General features: G+C 42.0%; 1 protein-coding gene across 1 annotated transcript in view; it reads left to right on the top strand.

Moving 5' to 3' along the window:
- The window catches only part of RASGRP1 (RAS guanyl releasing protein 1), a 66,089-nt gene that overhangs the window by 11,576 nt on the left and 38,283 nt on the right, over positions 1-16,230 (top strand). Inside the window, exons 2-4 of the mRNA XM_056851865.1 lie at positions 5,452-5,571; positions 8,625-8,752; positions 11,948-12,129. Of these exons, the coding sequence (XP_056707843.1) occupies positions 5,452-5,571; positions 8,625-8,752; positions 11,948-12,129 (430 nt within the window). The remainder of the gene's footprint in view (positions 1-5,451; positions 5,572-8,624; positions 8,753-11,947; positions 12,130-16,230) is intronic.

Raw genomic sequence — 16,230 nt, 5'->3', positions numbered from 1 at the left:
AAAAAATTGGAAGCATGATCGAAGTTACAATACCTAATGTAGCCTTATTGCTTTCCTGTTCAGCATGAATCAAGATGGAGGCTTTGAGCATAGCCAGGAAAGAGGTGCTGAATAAGACAGAAAGTGGGGAATTTTAAGTGGGTGGGGATGAAAAATGCCTCTGTGGTTTTAAAATTAAAATGCTGACGGTCATCAGGATGTAATGAAGAAGAAGAAGAGTTGGCTTTTATATGCTGACTTTCTCTACCACTTAAGGAAGAATCAAACCATAAAATGGAGGTGAGGAGAACAATGTTGCAAGTCACTTTGGGCCACCACTGGTGAGAAAAGAGGGATCTAAATAAATAAATTATAAAAATAAATACATAAGAATATGTAAAATAATTAGTTGTGTTTTGATAATACACAACCTGCTTTGGGAATGTTTTGAAAGGAAAAAACAATCCCACAAAATCCAGGGACACCAGCTAAAGTTCAACATATAATTATAGTGCTGTGGTCTCAGCTCCAGCTCCGAGTTATGATCTCTTAACTAACATCAATAGGCTCAAACGTTTCTCAACTCCCCGCCCATACACTGTGATTTTTACAGCAGATGTAGCTTTATGTAGGGCAACAATCAATATTTATAACTGCAGAAGTTACAGCATTGGTCCCCTGCTGCATTTTCAGCACCTTGCCTTAAGCATCTATTTTGTAACACTCAGCATGTGCCAGGACACCATATCATTTTGTTATCTCAAAGCACAGATTTGAGCCATTCTCTTTCTCCAAAAGACAGTTCTGTAGATCCCTGTCATTCAGGTTGTCAGTCAAAATATTTAATAAAACATAATGACATTAAAAAAAAAACCCTGACAGAAAGCATTTGATAGAGAACTTTCCCTCACCTCCAAAGCTGACTCTCATCCTAGAGGGTAGTTATATGTATATGGACAAAAGTTATATGTATATGGACAAAAGTTGGCTACAGTTGCATTATTGTTATTGTTCCCTTTTCCTGTGATAAAAATAGTGTTTGAAGTTATTTGGAGAAAGAGAAGTCTCTTCAGATAAGAACTCTTCTTTAAAAGCATTTTGAACGGCATGGAAAAGCCAGCTTTTGCTTCCTTCAGCACTGTGGTGGAGGAAGGGAAAACAGCAATACCATGTACAACTGTGCTCTTTGCACCATTAAGGTGTCGATATTGGTGTGAGGCTGGAAATCTTTTCTCCTCACCTCCTCCTGGTGCCAGTGCATAGAAGGCTTCTGGGCCACACATTCCAAGTGTTTTCTCACTAGGGGATGTCTCCCACTAGTACTGTTGCCATTTCATCATTGTGGGACGGGGGGTGGGAGGGGGAAGGATGGACAAAATTTGATATTTTAAAAGCGGATTTTATAATGCAGCACAGCCGTTGACACACAACTGCTGCAGGTGCACAACCAGGCAAACCTCACTATTGCTCCTTTATACTAATAATAAAACCCCCAAAAAGGGGATATTTCGCTCCATTGCTCATTTATACTAATAATAAAACCCATGAAAGATTTCGCTCCATTGTTTATTTATACTAATAATAAAACCCATGAAAGGGAGATTTTGCGTCATTGACGTTTGAGACATCCCACCTAAGGCTCTAATCTTTTGTTTGTTTGTTTGTTTGAGATGGGATTTTAATGGGCTTCGTAAAGCCAAAAACTCAATACAGGAATATTGTCGAAGGCTTTCACGGTCAGAGTTCATTGGTTCTCGTAGGTTATCCGGGCTGTGTGACCATGGTCTTGGTATTTTCTTTCCTGATGTTTCGCCAGCAGCTGTGGCAGGCATCTTCAGAGGAGTCACACTGAAGGACAGTGTCTAGGGCAGGGGTGGGGAACGTCAGGCCCGGGGGCCGTTTAAGGCCCGCGAAATCATTCGGTCTGGCCCTTCGTAGGTCCTAGCAGATCTCTAGCTCAGAAGGATCTAAGACTGGTGATCCGCCCCCTCCCGCAGGCAGGAATAGCCTCTATTCAAGGCAGATGTGAGTTTGTTTTGCCAAGAAAAGGAACCTTTTTTCCCCCTTGCAGAAGAGTCGTTAGCGATGGAGCTGCTAGGACTGCCCAAGAAACTGTATTAACCCTTTCCCACCCAGGCCACGGAGAAACATTGGTTGGCTAATTTTTAAGTTGATAATTTTGTATGGCCCGCGAATGATGTTATAAATATCCAAATAGCCCTTGGCAGAAAAAAGGTTCCCCACCCCTGGTCTAGGGTGTCTTGAGACAGTGTCTTGAGACACTGTCCTTCAGTGTGACTCCTCTGAAGATGCCTGCCACAGCTGCTGGCGAAACGTCAGGAAAGAGAATACCAAGACCATGGCCACACAGCCCGGATAACCTACGAGAACCAATCAATACAGGGACTTCAAATGCAGTTTCAATGGAACTATATGCACACATCTTCCAGTAAAGAAAAAAGAGGACAATACAAACAAACATTTTCAAGAACCGCTCAAAGCGTCAGAGTCCTACGTCACAGATTTTATTCTGATCAATGTGAACCGTTTAACCCTTTCAGTAACACCAGGGCGGCTTTTGCCTTGAGCACCCTCCCCAATGCTCTCTAATCTGGAGCACGATGAAGCGAGTCCCCTAAAAACCGACGGCACCGGCTTCTGAAGGACGGCGCAAAAGGCTGCGCCCCTGGCAGGCGGCAGACCCTGCAGCCTTTTCCCCGCGGCCGCCTGCCACTTCCCTCCTCCTCGCGGCGTGCTCGCGCTCCCGCTAGGCCCGCCCCTCGGCCCTCCCCTGGGGCGCGCGCAAAGCGGGAGGCTCCGAGCGAGGCTGCGGCGTCGCGAGCTCCACTAGAGGGCGCCCACGGGGAGCGGCGGCAGCGGCGGCGGGCTCTGTGCGGGGCGCTAACGCAGTCGCCGCGGGGCCGAGGTCGGCGCCGGCATGGACGCCCTAGAGGCCGGGAGCCCGAGCCAGTAAGTGCCTGCCGGGGCGCCGCTCCCCTTCCCTTTCTTCCCTCGGCGGTCAGCGCGAGTCTTCCCTCCCTCGCTTCTCCCTCCTAGGACACGCGGAGAAGATGCGGAGAAACTTCGGACTTTGCCTGGGCGAGAGAAACAGGGGTGCAAAGAATAATGGCCATTGAGGCACGGGAGGGTTCGCCTGGGATTTGCCGCTCTCTGGACGCCCATTTTCCCCATCCAAAATCGCAGAACTCCACCATCAGCCCCCATGCAGAGTTTTGAGAATTCGGTTGGGGGAAATGGGCATCTAGAGAGCGGCAAACCCAAGGCGAACCCTCCCGGGCATAAACTGCCAAAGTCCCCTCCGAGGACATGGGGAGTGGAGGGCACTGGGGCTCCTCTTTGCTTCGTAGCCGTGTTAGATGCCCGCGGGGTGGAGGCGGTTGCCCGTAAGTGATAGTGTATTAAAAAAAAAATTAGTTTAATAACTTTGAAACGGAAGAGCTCCCTGATCTTGGGTCGAGTTACCACTGCTTAGAACTTGGGAACGTTTAAGAGCTTTTTTTTTTTAATAGCTGTTACTTTTGATGCTCCCCCCCCCTTTTTAGTGGCCTTGAACAGGTTCTCTGCGGAAGGCAGCATATGTGTGTGCGTAAAGTTGCTGTCAAGTGACTTGTGGCAACCCAGGAGAGTTTTCAAAGCAAGAGACTTAAGGCCATTTATGCGCGGGAGGTTTTGCCTTGGATTTGCTGCTCTCTATCTAGATGCACATTTTCCTCCATCTGAATCCTCAAAATTCTACACGGGGACTTATTTTTGAGTTCTGAGAATTTGGATGGGGAAAGTTTGCATCTAGAGAGCAGCAAATCAAGGGGAAACCTCCCATACACACAGCCATTTATTCATGGAAGGTTTTGCATTGGATTTGCCACTCTATACATGCACATTTCCCCCATCCAAATTCTCAAAACTCTGCATGGGGGCTTATGGTTGAGTTTTGAGAAAGTGCATCTAAAGAGTGGCAAATCCAAGGCAAAACCTCCCATGCATAAATGGCATAACAGAGGTGGGTTGCTATTGCCTTTCTCTGCATAACGACTCCGGTATTCCTCAGGGGTCTCCTCTCCAAATACTAAACCAGGGGCAACCTTGCTTAGCTTTTGAGATCGGATGAGATCAGGCTTCGCTAGGCCATCCAAGTCAGGACCAGGCAGCAGGGAAAATTTCTCAATGAATAAAGTATACTTCATAGTAGGGCTGTTGAGTTGGTAAAAACTACTTCATAGGAGTAAGCCCCACTGACTGCTCTTGAGGAGGATTTAGAGTAGTCCTGCATAGGATTGCACTGCTGATCACTTTTTGTTTTCACTTGTTAAATGTGGATGACAAGTAGAGCACACATATCTAATATATTATTCTGCTCATTCATTTTAAATGTTTGAAGTTTGCATAGTATCTAGGTGTGTGCCTCCCCCATTGTATCAGATTCTTTAATCAGCTTCTTTGGGAGGCTGTAGCTCAGTGGCAGAGCATCTGCTTGGTTAGCAGAAGGTCCCAGGTTCAATCCCCGGCATCTCCAGTTAAAGGGACTAGGCAGGTAGGTGATGTGAAAGACCCCTGCCTGAGACCCTGGAGAGCTGCTGCCAGTCTGAGTAGACAATACTAACTTTGATGGACCAAGGGTCTGATTCAGTATAAGGCAACTTCATGTGTGTTTGATATTGGAATCAAAGCTATCTGCCTAAAAAAATAAATCCATTACTTGGTTCAGTTTCTGGATGTAAATTGTCCCCACTAAGTTGGTATAAAATTTTCAGGCATTGCATTTTCAGAGATCCCAAAGACACATCCATCTGGAGAGTCAGGAGGACATATCCCAATTCTACTGGCAATTACAATTTGTATTTACAGAGTGGGCAAAGGGTGATGTGAATTGGCTTAGTTACACTTAGTTTCCAAGGTTTCCCTGACTCTTGTCAAGCAGACTAACTCTAGAAGTCCCTGTTGAAACTTAATTCTGAGTCATGTGGGGGTCCAAAACCACAGCAGCAGTGTTCAAATGAGTTGTTTGTGGTCTTGAAGGGCATATTTGGAGCAAGGGCTTTGCTTGGACATACTGCAAGGCATGGTTAGAGGCTTAGGCAGTATGTCCAAACAAAGCCCTTGCTCCAACCTGCCGGTTTCACGTCCGAAGCTTGGGAGATGATGCTGGCCCTGGGCCTCCTGTTAGATAAGAAGGTGGCAGTGGTATCCAAGAGTGCCTTCCACTATTTATGGCTAGTGAGACAACTGTGGCCTTTCCTGGGTAAAAAAGATCTTGTCATTTTGGGGCAGGCTCTACTTAAACCTAGATCAGATTATCTGATGCACTTTACTTTAGACTGCCCTAGAAGAAACTGCATTTGCTACAGAATGCTATGGCATCAATGTTGACTGGAGTGGATAGCAGGGACCATATCACTCCAATCTTGTTCCATTCTAAACTGGCTTACAGTTTACTTCTGGGCTCAATTGAAGGTGCTGGTATTGACCTATAAAGGTCTATATGGCATGGGACTGGTATACCTTAAGGACCATGAACTCCCGTATGAACTTGCCCAACCACTCTGGTCATCTTCGGGGCCCCTGCCATTTGAGGTGAGACTGGTGGCAACCCAAAAAAGGCTGTGGCGCCCAAACTGTGGAATACCCTCCCCAGGGAGATTCATCTGTCCCCCTCTATCATTGTCTTCCACCAGTGGATGAAGACTTTTTAAAGTTCATTTATCATTCCCTTACTGATTCCCCTTCCAGTTTTAGTTTTAATTGCTGTTTTGTATATGTGTAGTTTTAACTGTGTGCGGACATGAGGGCCCTAATTGAGTGGAAAGACAGGATAAAAATGTTTTAAACAAACAAACATAGCAGGCACAAACACAGACAATGAAGTAGCTCACACAAACAAGACACGTGAATATGTAGACTCCAAAAGCCCTTCCAAAGGCACTAGTGCAATTAGCAGAACATGGAACATGTAGAGTACAGAAACACTAACTATCCTGTTTGGTGGGAATATCTGTTAGTTGTTCTGGTTCAACAGTGTCTGCTTCAGATACGTTGTGGAGTTACTTGTTCTCTTTATTGCCCCTCCTGTTCCCCAGAAAACTAATTAGTCTCAGGTACCAGGGTTACTGTTGAGTTGGAAGGTATCTGAGAACTACCAAATGTCAGAAATAATTTGTTTTGGAATTCAGAGCATTTGCAGTATTTATTAATGTTTTTTGTGTCATATCTTGACTGCACGTTCCTGGTGGTACCGCCTCATTTTTCTTTCCCACCTTCTTCAACAGCACACATGCAAAGTTGGAAGACTTGTACTCATTTTATTAATAATCAGTATGGACTTGATAACAGCTACTTTAACAAAACACTTTTTTCCTGCAATTTATTATTGGACTGATAATATAAGTGTATATGGCTGAGGATGGCATTCCAGCATAATGTGCTGCTGAAAGAAGCCAAAATTGATAAGGCCACGATTGCTAAGGCCATCACTTCTGCACTGTCAAGAACCTTATGGCATAACAGAGGGTTTTGGGGTCCTTCCAAGATGAGGGACTTAGAGGCAAGACGTTCCCTGCATCCCTTTGAAGATATTGCCTTAGTTAAACCCTTGGTAAATGTCCTTTCTTCAGATTTAATTTTGATCTGACAGTAATTCAAGTGAGCTAGCCATCTACATCCACCCCTTTTTGGAAGGTCGTTTCTGTCCACTCCCTCCCCCTGAACTGAACTTTGCACTTGTATGGTGAAGGAAACTTGTGGCTAGCTTGATGTCTCTACTGTGTATTCATTAACAGCTTGTTCATATGCTTCAGTTTGTGGTTAGATACAATTTGGTATACAGTGTCCAGTTACTTAGAGTGCTAGCCAACTGCAATTAATGTCTCAGTATTGTAATAAATTTGAAATGGAAGCTATCAAAAAGTGTTTCTCTAATAATAATAATAGTAATAATAATAGTTGTTGTTCTTATAGTTTTACTTGTTAGCATTTTCAGGGAACTTAAATGTGTATTTATTTCATTATATTCCAGCTTTCTTTCATGATGGAAACTTAAAGTGACTACCAAACATCAAAAGAAAAATAAAACCAGATTTCAAAACTGCATCTTCTTGGCTCAGCTCTTCTGCTTCTTAGTACAAGTTTGCAACCACTAGAAATAGAGGAAATTTGCTCCACACATCCCCTACCTCCCCCGGGCAAATCATTGTTAGGCAGGGCAATCCTAAGAACACTTTCCTGAGAGTAAGCTCCATTGAATAGACCAGCTCAGGACTGCACAGTCAGTAACCCAGATGGCTCTGAGCTAGAATTTCATCCATCGTTCTTCTTGGCTAGTGAATACAAAAGTATTGTTTGGCTCCAACTGTCCTCAGATTGATTGGAAAATGTCATTTTGGGTCATCACAAAGAGACAACATGTAAGATAGTTGTGATTTGGAGTTGTTTGCCATGGAAATATCTGTTGGTTTAATTCTTAGCAGGGGCCCAGTATCTAATGCACATTATTGTTTAATTCTTTGGAAATGGTGACCACAGTGCTATCAAATCTGACATATATATAGGAATGAATAATTTCTTACAAAATCCAGCATACCTGCAATTTTAAAAGGGAAATATTTTCAAAAATGGCAAGCAAAAAAGGAGACTAGAAAATCCCATCAAGGGAAAATTACTTGTGGAAGCTTGGAGATTATTTGCAACAACTATATAAGTTTGCGTGAAACATATTAAGATGGCACAAGCAAGAACAAAAGAATGCCGCCATGGCCAAATAGTAGTGTTAAGTAAGACTTGAAAGTCTTGCCCAAACAGAATAAGACAAACTGCTTCACCAATTCTAAATATATCATAAGATGACTATAGGAGCAAATTGTATGTGTGAATGTGTAAAGTGCTGTCAAGTTGCAGATGACGTATGGTGACCCCATATGGTTTTCAAAGCAAGTGATTAAGCAGAGGTGGTTGGCCATTGCCTTCCTTGCAAAGTATTCCTTGGTGGTCTCCCATACAAGTACCAACCCTTAATATCACAGGTATGAAAGTAGGGTTGAAGAAGGCTGGCAAACTACAGGGAAATTGGATGAATTGTTTGTCTCAGTCTTTGGAACAGAAGATTCTGGAGAGATCTGTATCTAAATAATTGTTTTTAGACAATGCAACTAAAAGAAAAAAGGGCTTTAGAAACAGTTGTAAAATTAATAATTAACACTGCTAGGGATGAATAGTAATCACCAACCTGACAAGTTCGGAAGAAAACACACTGTTCTATAGCTATTTATTTTGTTTTTGGAAAAATCATATCCCACACTTCTGAAACTCATAGTGGATCACAATAATACAGCCAATTATCAGTTAAAACCCAGTACAATTAATTTAATTCTTACTTTCTCCTTCCTGTTATCACTCTACTAAGACAGAATTACCTAAAGCCAGTTTTAAAAGCCAAATTTTTCATAGAATTATAGAGTTGGAAGGGACCATGCAGACCATTTAGTCCAACCCACTGCTCATGAAGGGTCAGCCTAGAGCATACCTGACAAGTGTTTGTCCAGTCTCTGCCTAAAGACTGCCAGTGAGGGGGAGCTCACCATTTCCCTGGGTAGCTGAACAACTCTTATTGTAAAATATTTTTCCCTAATATCCAGCTCGCAATTCCACTCGCAATTTCAGGCTTCTTTAAAAGCAATAAAGTTGGAAGTTACCTCATTTCTTCTAGCAATCCATTCCACAATGATGGAGGTACTACTGGAAATGCTGATCCTCTCACCAAATTGTAACATACTTCTTGATGAGAGGGAACCAACAGTAAAGATAATGGGGTATATCTTAATGTGTGTATGGGTCCATACTAGGAGAGGTAGTCCCTCAGATATGTTGAGTCCTAGGTCATCAAGGGCTTTAAAGGTCATAATTCAGATTGCCTTGTATTTTATATCTATATTGTTTTAATGTCTTGTAAGCCATCTTGGACATATTTGATTGGAAGACAGTGTATGGAACTTCTGAATAAATAAAACTTTGGCGAAGGCTTTCACGGTCAGAGTTCATTGGTTCTTGTAGGTTATCCAGGCTGTGTGACCGTGGTCTTGGTATTTTCTTTCCTGACGTTTCGCCAGCAGCTGTGGCAGGCATCTTCAGAGGAGTAACATCCCCCCTTGGATGGCACTGGGGTCGGGGTGGTTGGGGTGGGTCGGGAGGGCCCGGGAGGCCGGCGGGAGGGCGACCTGGGGCAGGGCCCCTGCGCTTTAAAATGGCGGTCTCTCAGTGTCAAGTGTGTAGGAAGAGTAATACCGTATATACTCGCGTATAAGCCGAGTTTTCAGCCCAAAAAGAGGGCTGAAAAAGCCAAACTCGGCTTATACGTGAGTCAATACGGTAGAGGGGGGAGGAGGGAGGGGGGAGCTTACTGTGATCACCGCCGCCGCCAGGCCCAGGCGCCTTCCTCCGGCCGGCAGGGGCCTTCCTGGGCCGGCAGAAGGCCCCCGCTGGCCGCGCCGCCGCTGACCAGGCGCCTGGGCGCCTTCCTCCGGCCGGGAGGGGCCTCCTGCCGGCCCAGGAAGGCCGCTCCGCCGCCACCGCCGCCGATTCGCCGCCTCTCCAGGTGAGTAGGGGGTTCAGGGGCTCTTCCCCCTCCCCCCCTTGGATGGCAGTGGGGTTTGGGTGGGTTGGGGTGGGGCGGGAGGGCCTGGGAGGCCGGCGAGAGGGCGACCTGGGGCAGGGGCCCTGCGCTCTAAAATGGCGGCCGCCATTTTAGAGCGCAGCATTGCCGGTAAAGGGAATTTCTTATTGACCCTCGGCTTATACGCGGATCAATAAGAAATTCCCTTTTCTGGCCTCAAATTTGGGGGGGTCGGCTTATACTCGGGTCGGCTTATACCCGAGTATGTACGGTATATAGTCAGAAAGGGGGGGGTTGAGCTGAATGATTGTCCTGCAAAAAGTATCAAAGGTAATGTGCTAATCATTGTCCTGTAAGTCACCAAGACACTGAAAGAGAAGCCATTGAAGCACAGAGAAGCCATTGAAATTCATAAACATCAGCACAACTTTAACAGAAAAGAAGAGAGTTTAAGAATGAATAAGGCTTGGCTTCCTGTCCTGAAAACCTCCAGACTAACAAAGACTACAGTCCACAATAGCCATGCAGATTAGCTTTGGATTTCACACATTAACAGATCACTTCAGGATACAATGGCTCCATATTAACATACCACACCCTCATTAGCACATTATCTTGATACAGGACAATGATTAGCACATTACCTTTGATACTTTTTGCAGGACAATGATTCAGCTCAACCCAATCCCTTTCTGACTATATATTACTCTTCCTACACACTTGACACTGAGAGACACTGTCCTTCAGTGTTACTCCTCTGAAGATGCCTGCCACAGCTGCTGGCGAAACGTCAGGAAAGAAAATACCAAGACCACGGTCACACAGCCTGGATAACCTACAAGAACCAAATAAAACTTTGCTACTTTATTGATCAAGCACACTGTCTAGATTGTACTTTAATTATACAAGAAGTTCAAAACAAACAGAACACTATTCAAAATATGGGATGGTCTTGTAGATGTAAAAGTTCTGAAGGGAACAACCATGTTTACTTTTGAATGCTGGTCAAGAACAGATCTTGCCTCTGGTGTCCACAAATATTGGGCTTTACTTCTTTCCATAGGCCTGTATTGCAGCCAATCACTTGGAAGACACAGATTTAGTGGGAACTAATGTTTTCCTTAGTGAGCTCAGTATTTTCGGGATGGAGGATTATAATTCCCCTAAACGTCTGCTAGTTAGTATGTTTGCACAATCCCACAGAACATGAGAACCACTGAGAATTTTGAGCTTGACTTTCTGCATAGCCTCACCCTGAGTTCCTGGCAATGCAGAATATGGCAAAGGGATGGAATTAGAATAGCATTTTTATATACCACCATTTTTAAAATGTTAAAACAAATGAAGAAAAATACATTTTTGGGAGATTTTGATAAGTTAGACACACTCTCGCTTCTGTTGTGTTCTCTTTTCCAAATGTATGCCTCCCTAAACATTTTAAACCACTATCAAGGTTATAGATAGTGATCTTATACCTTCATCGCAGTTGCATTTCTCTTTGTCTATTGTGAAGGCACTGTGGAGCATGTTTCTCTTGCACGGGGAGGAGAGTGGGAGTGGACAAGAAGCCTTCACCCTTGACCTGTACATGTTTAGTGGAAGTTCTGTAATGGCTCTTCTGCACACATACAGCTAGTTGGTAACCCTGCTTTTTTAGAGTTCCTAGTCTTGAACGAAAAGCTCTACATGTTAACACCTGTATGGATCTATGTGTATGTGTGTGTGTGTAAAGTGCCATCAAGTCGCAGGCGACTTATGGCGACCCCTTTTTAAGGTTTTCATGGCAAGAGACTAACAGAGAGGTGGTTTGCCAGTGCCTTCCTCTGCACAGCAACCCTGGTATTCCTTGGTGGTCTCCCATCCAAATACTAACCAGGGCTGACCCTGCTTAGCTTCTGAGATCTGATGAGATCAGGCTAGCCTGGGCCATCCAGGTCATACAGACATCCAATGACCATGTGTAGATTTTGGGCAGGGCCTGCCCACTGCTGTCTTCCTCCATCCCCACAGGTGTTCAGTACACCTCCATGTTTAGTGTGAAAAAAGTTTGTGTGATTGGTTTGCTTGTGAAATCTTCTGTATCATATTCCACTTAGAATGACAGTAATGGATAAAAATAATGATAATGAAGAACTCTTTGTGCTATAGAGGCACATGACAAATGCAGGGAAGAGTCTTTTACAAAAGTGGGGGAACCTTATTTGATGGATTTTCCAAGTGGGAGGGGGAATGTTTGAGTAACCCAATTCATAGGAGTCTCTCCTTTCCCAACTTGCTGTAGAAGCTCTTGAGAAATTTCTCACAAGTGTCGGTGTTCTCATATGTTTCTGGGGTTTTTTTCCTCTTTAGGAAAGCTTCACAGGGATGCAGCTCTGATCAGAAGGCAGCTGTTGAGCTGAAGCAGTTCTGTCAACATTGCTTCCGTTCAGATCTTGCCCAGACTGCTGAGTTCGGAATAACGATGTCTCTGGGGCACTTAGCCAAGGGAGCCAGCCTAGATGACCTTATTGATACTTGCATTCATTCATTTGGTGAGTTGGGTGCTTGGACTTTTCTCAGACTGTTTTGCTGTGGCATTTTAGGTAATTTATTGTGCAGTGTGTTTGATATAGCCAGGAGAGACTGTCATTTTATTATTGCTCTTATTAATGTTTGGTTTGATGCATGCATCATTTTGTGATTATATTTCTATTTGTCTTTTGAGAGCTTAGGGTAATAACAGTATCGGTACTGCCCTTGCAGACGCTCACAAGTGCACCAGAGTTATTAGTGTTTCTGGAATTATTTTATTTTCCCTCCCTTAAGATATAGAATCTGAATATATATTAGGCACATCGATAATTTTTAAATAAATGCATGCTCTTCCTGAACAGAGATGAAATGTTCAGATCCAGGAATTGTGTTGTATGCTGTCTTTTTTGGAAAACTTGTTTCATAGCATAGCTGAATAAATGGTTTTGGGGGGGCTGCTTGTTGTTTTAACACAAAAGAGAATAATTTAGCCTTTTTGTCAAGGAGAGGGAAATGAAGTAAAAAATCTCGATGGAACAGCTTTTAGCCAGCATATGAATTATTCATGTTTTTTTTACTTCTTCAATAACAGGATACCTTTGAATAGATTTAGCACATTAGACACTTTAGAAGTATATTCTGAGTTACCTTTTTCAGCATATTCTTTATTAGTTGTGTTGCTGCAGTTTACAATTCATTATATACACAAGGGCAAAGTACCATTTAAAATTGGGATTCTGACAAGGACTTTTTGAGTATTCTCCACACTGTTGTTTAGATTGGTACTGCTAATGTTTTTGTATGCTACGGGCTGAATATTTCAGAATAAACGATCTATTTGTTCATGTCCCATTTATGTCTGGTTAATGACTAAAAACACACAGCTGAAGGCCTATATTATTCCAGTTGCAGTTAAGTAAAATTCATTTTATCTCTCTGTGGAGGAGAGGAATAAATGATATCAAGTGCAAAAAATTGACCAAGCCATTCTCATTTTTGGCCATATGCGCATGGCATAATACACTTTGATAGCTTTCTTTCCTGTGAAGGATGTGAAGGAGCTGAATAATGCTCAGCACTTACACAGCACTCTACCTTCCTGAATCAGGCACCAAACAATGACTCATCCTCCCAGCACTTCCATAGGAAAGGCATGTGCTGTTGTTTATTAATGACAAAGCATTTACAAAACCAAGTACATATCTGGTAAAGAATTAAGGGTATGGGACTTCCATTAACCATAGTTCCGGGTTCTTTGTTTCTATACCAGAGGTATTTCATGGGGTGAATTTGTTTCTTCTATAATACCACTGAAAGACCAAGACCTCGCACTTCCACGACTGTCAAAGCAATACATTTTTGTTTTTATTCTTGATAAAGTATATTAAGCTAAACACAATCTTGATCTGAAGGCACTTACTCTGTTAGCATTCCTTTTGCAACTGTATTAAAATACAAGCATCAAAAGCAAACCATAATTTACAGCTTGCATAAATGATGTTTGCATGGAAACAAGTGCTGTTGGTTTTGGCCGAACAATACGATCCTGTTCTGGTGAAGAAAACAGGGATTACATATTAATTATACAGATGCTATTAAAAACTGTATTTTCTTCTCTTTGTTGATGTCAGATTGTACTGGTCTTTTCCCAAGATGAATTGAATCCAGCCATAATCTTATGAATCTCAAACTAAGGCTAGTTTGCCAAATTCTTAACTGGTGGCTAGACTGCAGGAAACCTATATTTTTTAAAATAAAAAGTGTATTGTCTAGTCACATAACTGAAACAAACTGTGATGTTCCTTCAAAGCAGGTTAAATTTTATTTTAAGAACATCCATTGTGTTAAAAAGAAAACTATCTTGGGACTTCCTGAAAGTTTTAAAACAGCCATGAATTGAAGGTGGTACCACCAGATAAGGGTCTTAAGGAAGCATCTCGGTTATTTTTGGCAACTATAAGCATTGGAAATCAGTGGAGAGTAAGGAATTAGCAGCTTTCTGCTCTGCTACTTTACATTCAAGAAGTAGTTGCTGTTGGGTTAATAATGTCAAATAGCTGGTTATCTGGTAGATATGCTATAGGTTTGGTATTGGCGTTAAAATTACTTGGGATTCTTGCATTTCAGTTTTCCACTCTAAAATGTATATAGTCGTCATTCTGGTATATTTCAGATAACACACTTAGTTTTGTTTGCTTTTGTGTAGTTAGATGTTTGGCGAAAGAATCAATACTTAGTGATTCTGGTTGAAATACATTTATTGTCATTTAGACCAAAGCATGTCAGAAAGTACATTATTTTTGCAGTATTTAAGAAGCTGGTTCATATGAAAACCTCATCTGGGTTTAAAATGAACCCTAAATCTAATATGCATATACTTCTTTTCCTCTGAGTAGCTTACACAATTCTGTTGTAAGTTTTTTGATGTGTATGTGAGAGAAAGATTCATTGAACCATCTTCAAAACTGTATTTGGTTTAGCAGTCTGAAAATAGTACATATGTGTAAGTCATAAATGATTTACAAAGATTCAGAGTTGCCAATTATTGCAGTTTAGTACCTGTTGTCATTTTGGACTGAGCCTGCAACTATCATTGTGCGATATAAGACACATTGTAAGGAATATCAGGTTTCCTTGTAGACAACATAGCAGAATAGAAAAAGCCTAAATCAAGATAAAAATCTATAGATCAATGGTACATTGTATAGGTGGCCTAATACTCTTCTTTTGCCCTTTAGATATTTTGCCCTTTAGATCTCCATGGCAATTCTTAATTGAGGGTTTCCTTAAAAACGCTGAAGTCAGTGGCTCTTAACCATATCATTGAGGTAGATCAGGGACTTGGCAAAAAGCTACCAGCTGCTTGAGCAAACACAACCGCTCAAGATTAAGCTTGTTTTCTTGTGCGGAGGAGAAGGAGGTTTGTATGAGGTGGCCTCCAATCAGTATATTCTGTTCAGGTGAGGTATTAATATTTCCAGGTATCCTAAATAGGCAGGGAATTAAAACCTCGAGAGGTCTTTAGTTTCAAAACCTTGATCTCCTGCTGCATTTGGATTTCCAGCCTGTGCTCATAATGAGCAGATTCCCTTTTAATAACACTTCATGCCTCATTATTTTCTCTGGAATTCTTCTGCCAAGAAAAGTTGTTTTGCAACCATGACGTAGGTCTTATTTTGCACAGAACTGCGTAGGCACTTGGTGTGTCCTTATTTGGTTCCTGTTATCCCAGAAATTTGGAGCTATAATAGCATTTAAGGAGAGCTTATTTGGATTTCAGGCTTTTTTGCTTGTTGGTGTTTTGGAGTACTCACACATCAGATGTCTCATAAACCACTACTTTTTATTTGGTTTTTAATAATATTTTAAATATTGCTTATGCTTTATTTGTAATTTGTAATTTTAAGAATGAAGAAGACCATTATACCCTTTGTAAAGTACTTCATACCATACTTCATGTAAAGTACTTCATGCCACATGTTGAGGTATTCAACATGGAAAATTAAGAAACAAATTAGATATATTTGCGAAGGAAATCCACTAATTTCCTATGTAATTATTGGAATTTAATTTCACTCCTCTAGATCCTTAGCAAATTACTACAATAAGTTAACAGTTAGCATGTTTTATACTGCACAGATGTGTGCTTACGACCAGAACAAACTACTTTTCCCCTTCAGTTTCTCTTTTAATCAGTATGTGTGCCTTTTCTCTTCAAATGTATTAGTTATGACCCAGCACTGTACACATGACTGTGTTCCCAGTAAAGTGTTTTAAGTGTTAAGATTTATTTTATATTAAAATAAGATTAATCTTTGTACATTTAACTCATCCTAGTGTAATTCTGTCAAAAATGGCATAAAAGCTTTAATGTTGCTTGGCAACTGAAATGAAGCTAATGGGGAGATAATCACATTACAGGAACAGAAGTCTTCTCAGAGTCCTTTAGAACGCTAGACACTAATTTAGTTAACAAGAGATTATTTTGTTTAACGAACGTAGAACAGCTTTCTGATAAATCAACATTTTCCATTGGAGCATTCCATAGGAGCATTTCCTCCACGACTATGAAAGTTTGGATTAAGTTTTAAAAACCAGTTTAAAATGGACAAACAACTCCA

This window comes from Euleptes europaea, chromosome 6 (genome assembly GCF_029931775.1).
Source record: "Euleptes europaea isolate rEulEur1 chromosome 6, rEulEur1.hap1, whole genome shotgun sequence".
Lineage (NCBI taxonomy): Eukaryota > Metazoa > Chordata > Lepidosauria > Squamata > Sphaerodactylidae > Euleptes > Euleptes europaea.
Note: the sequence above shows the minus strand (reverse complement) of the source record. Positions and strands in the feature narration are given on the sequence as shown.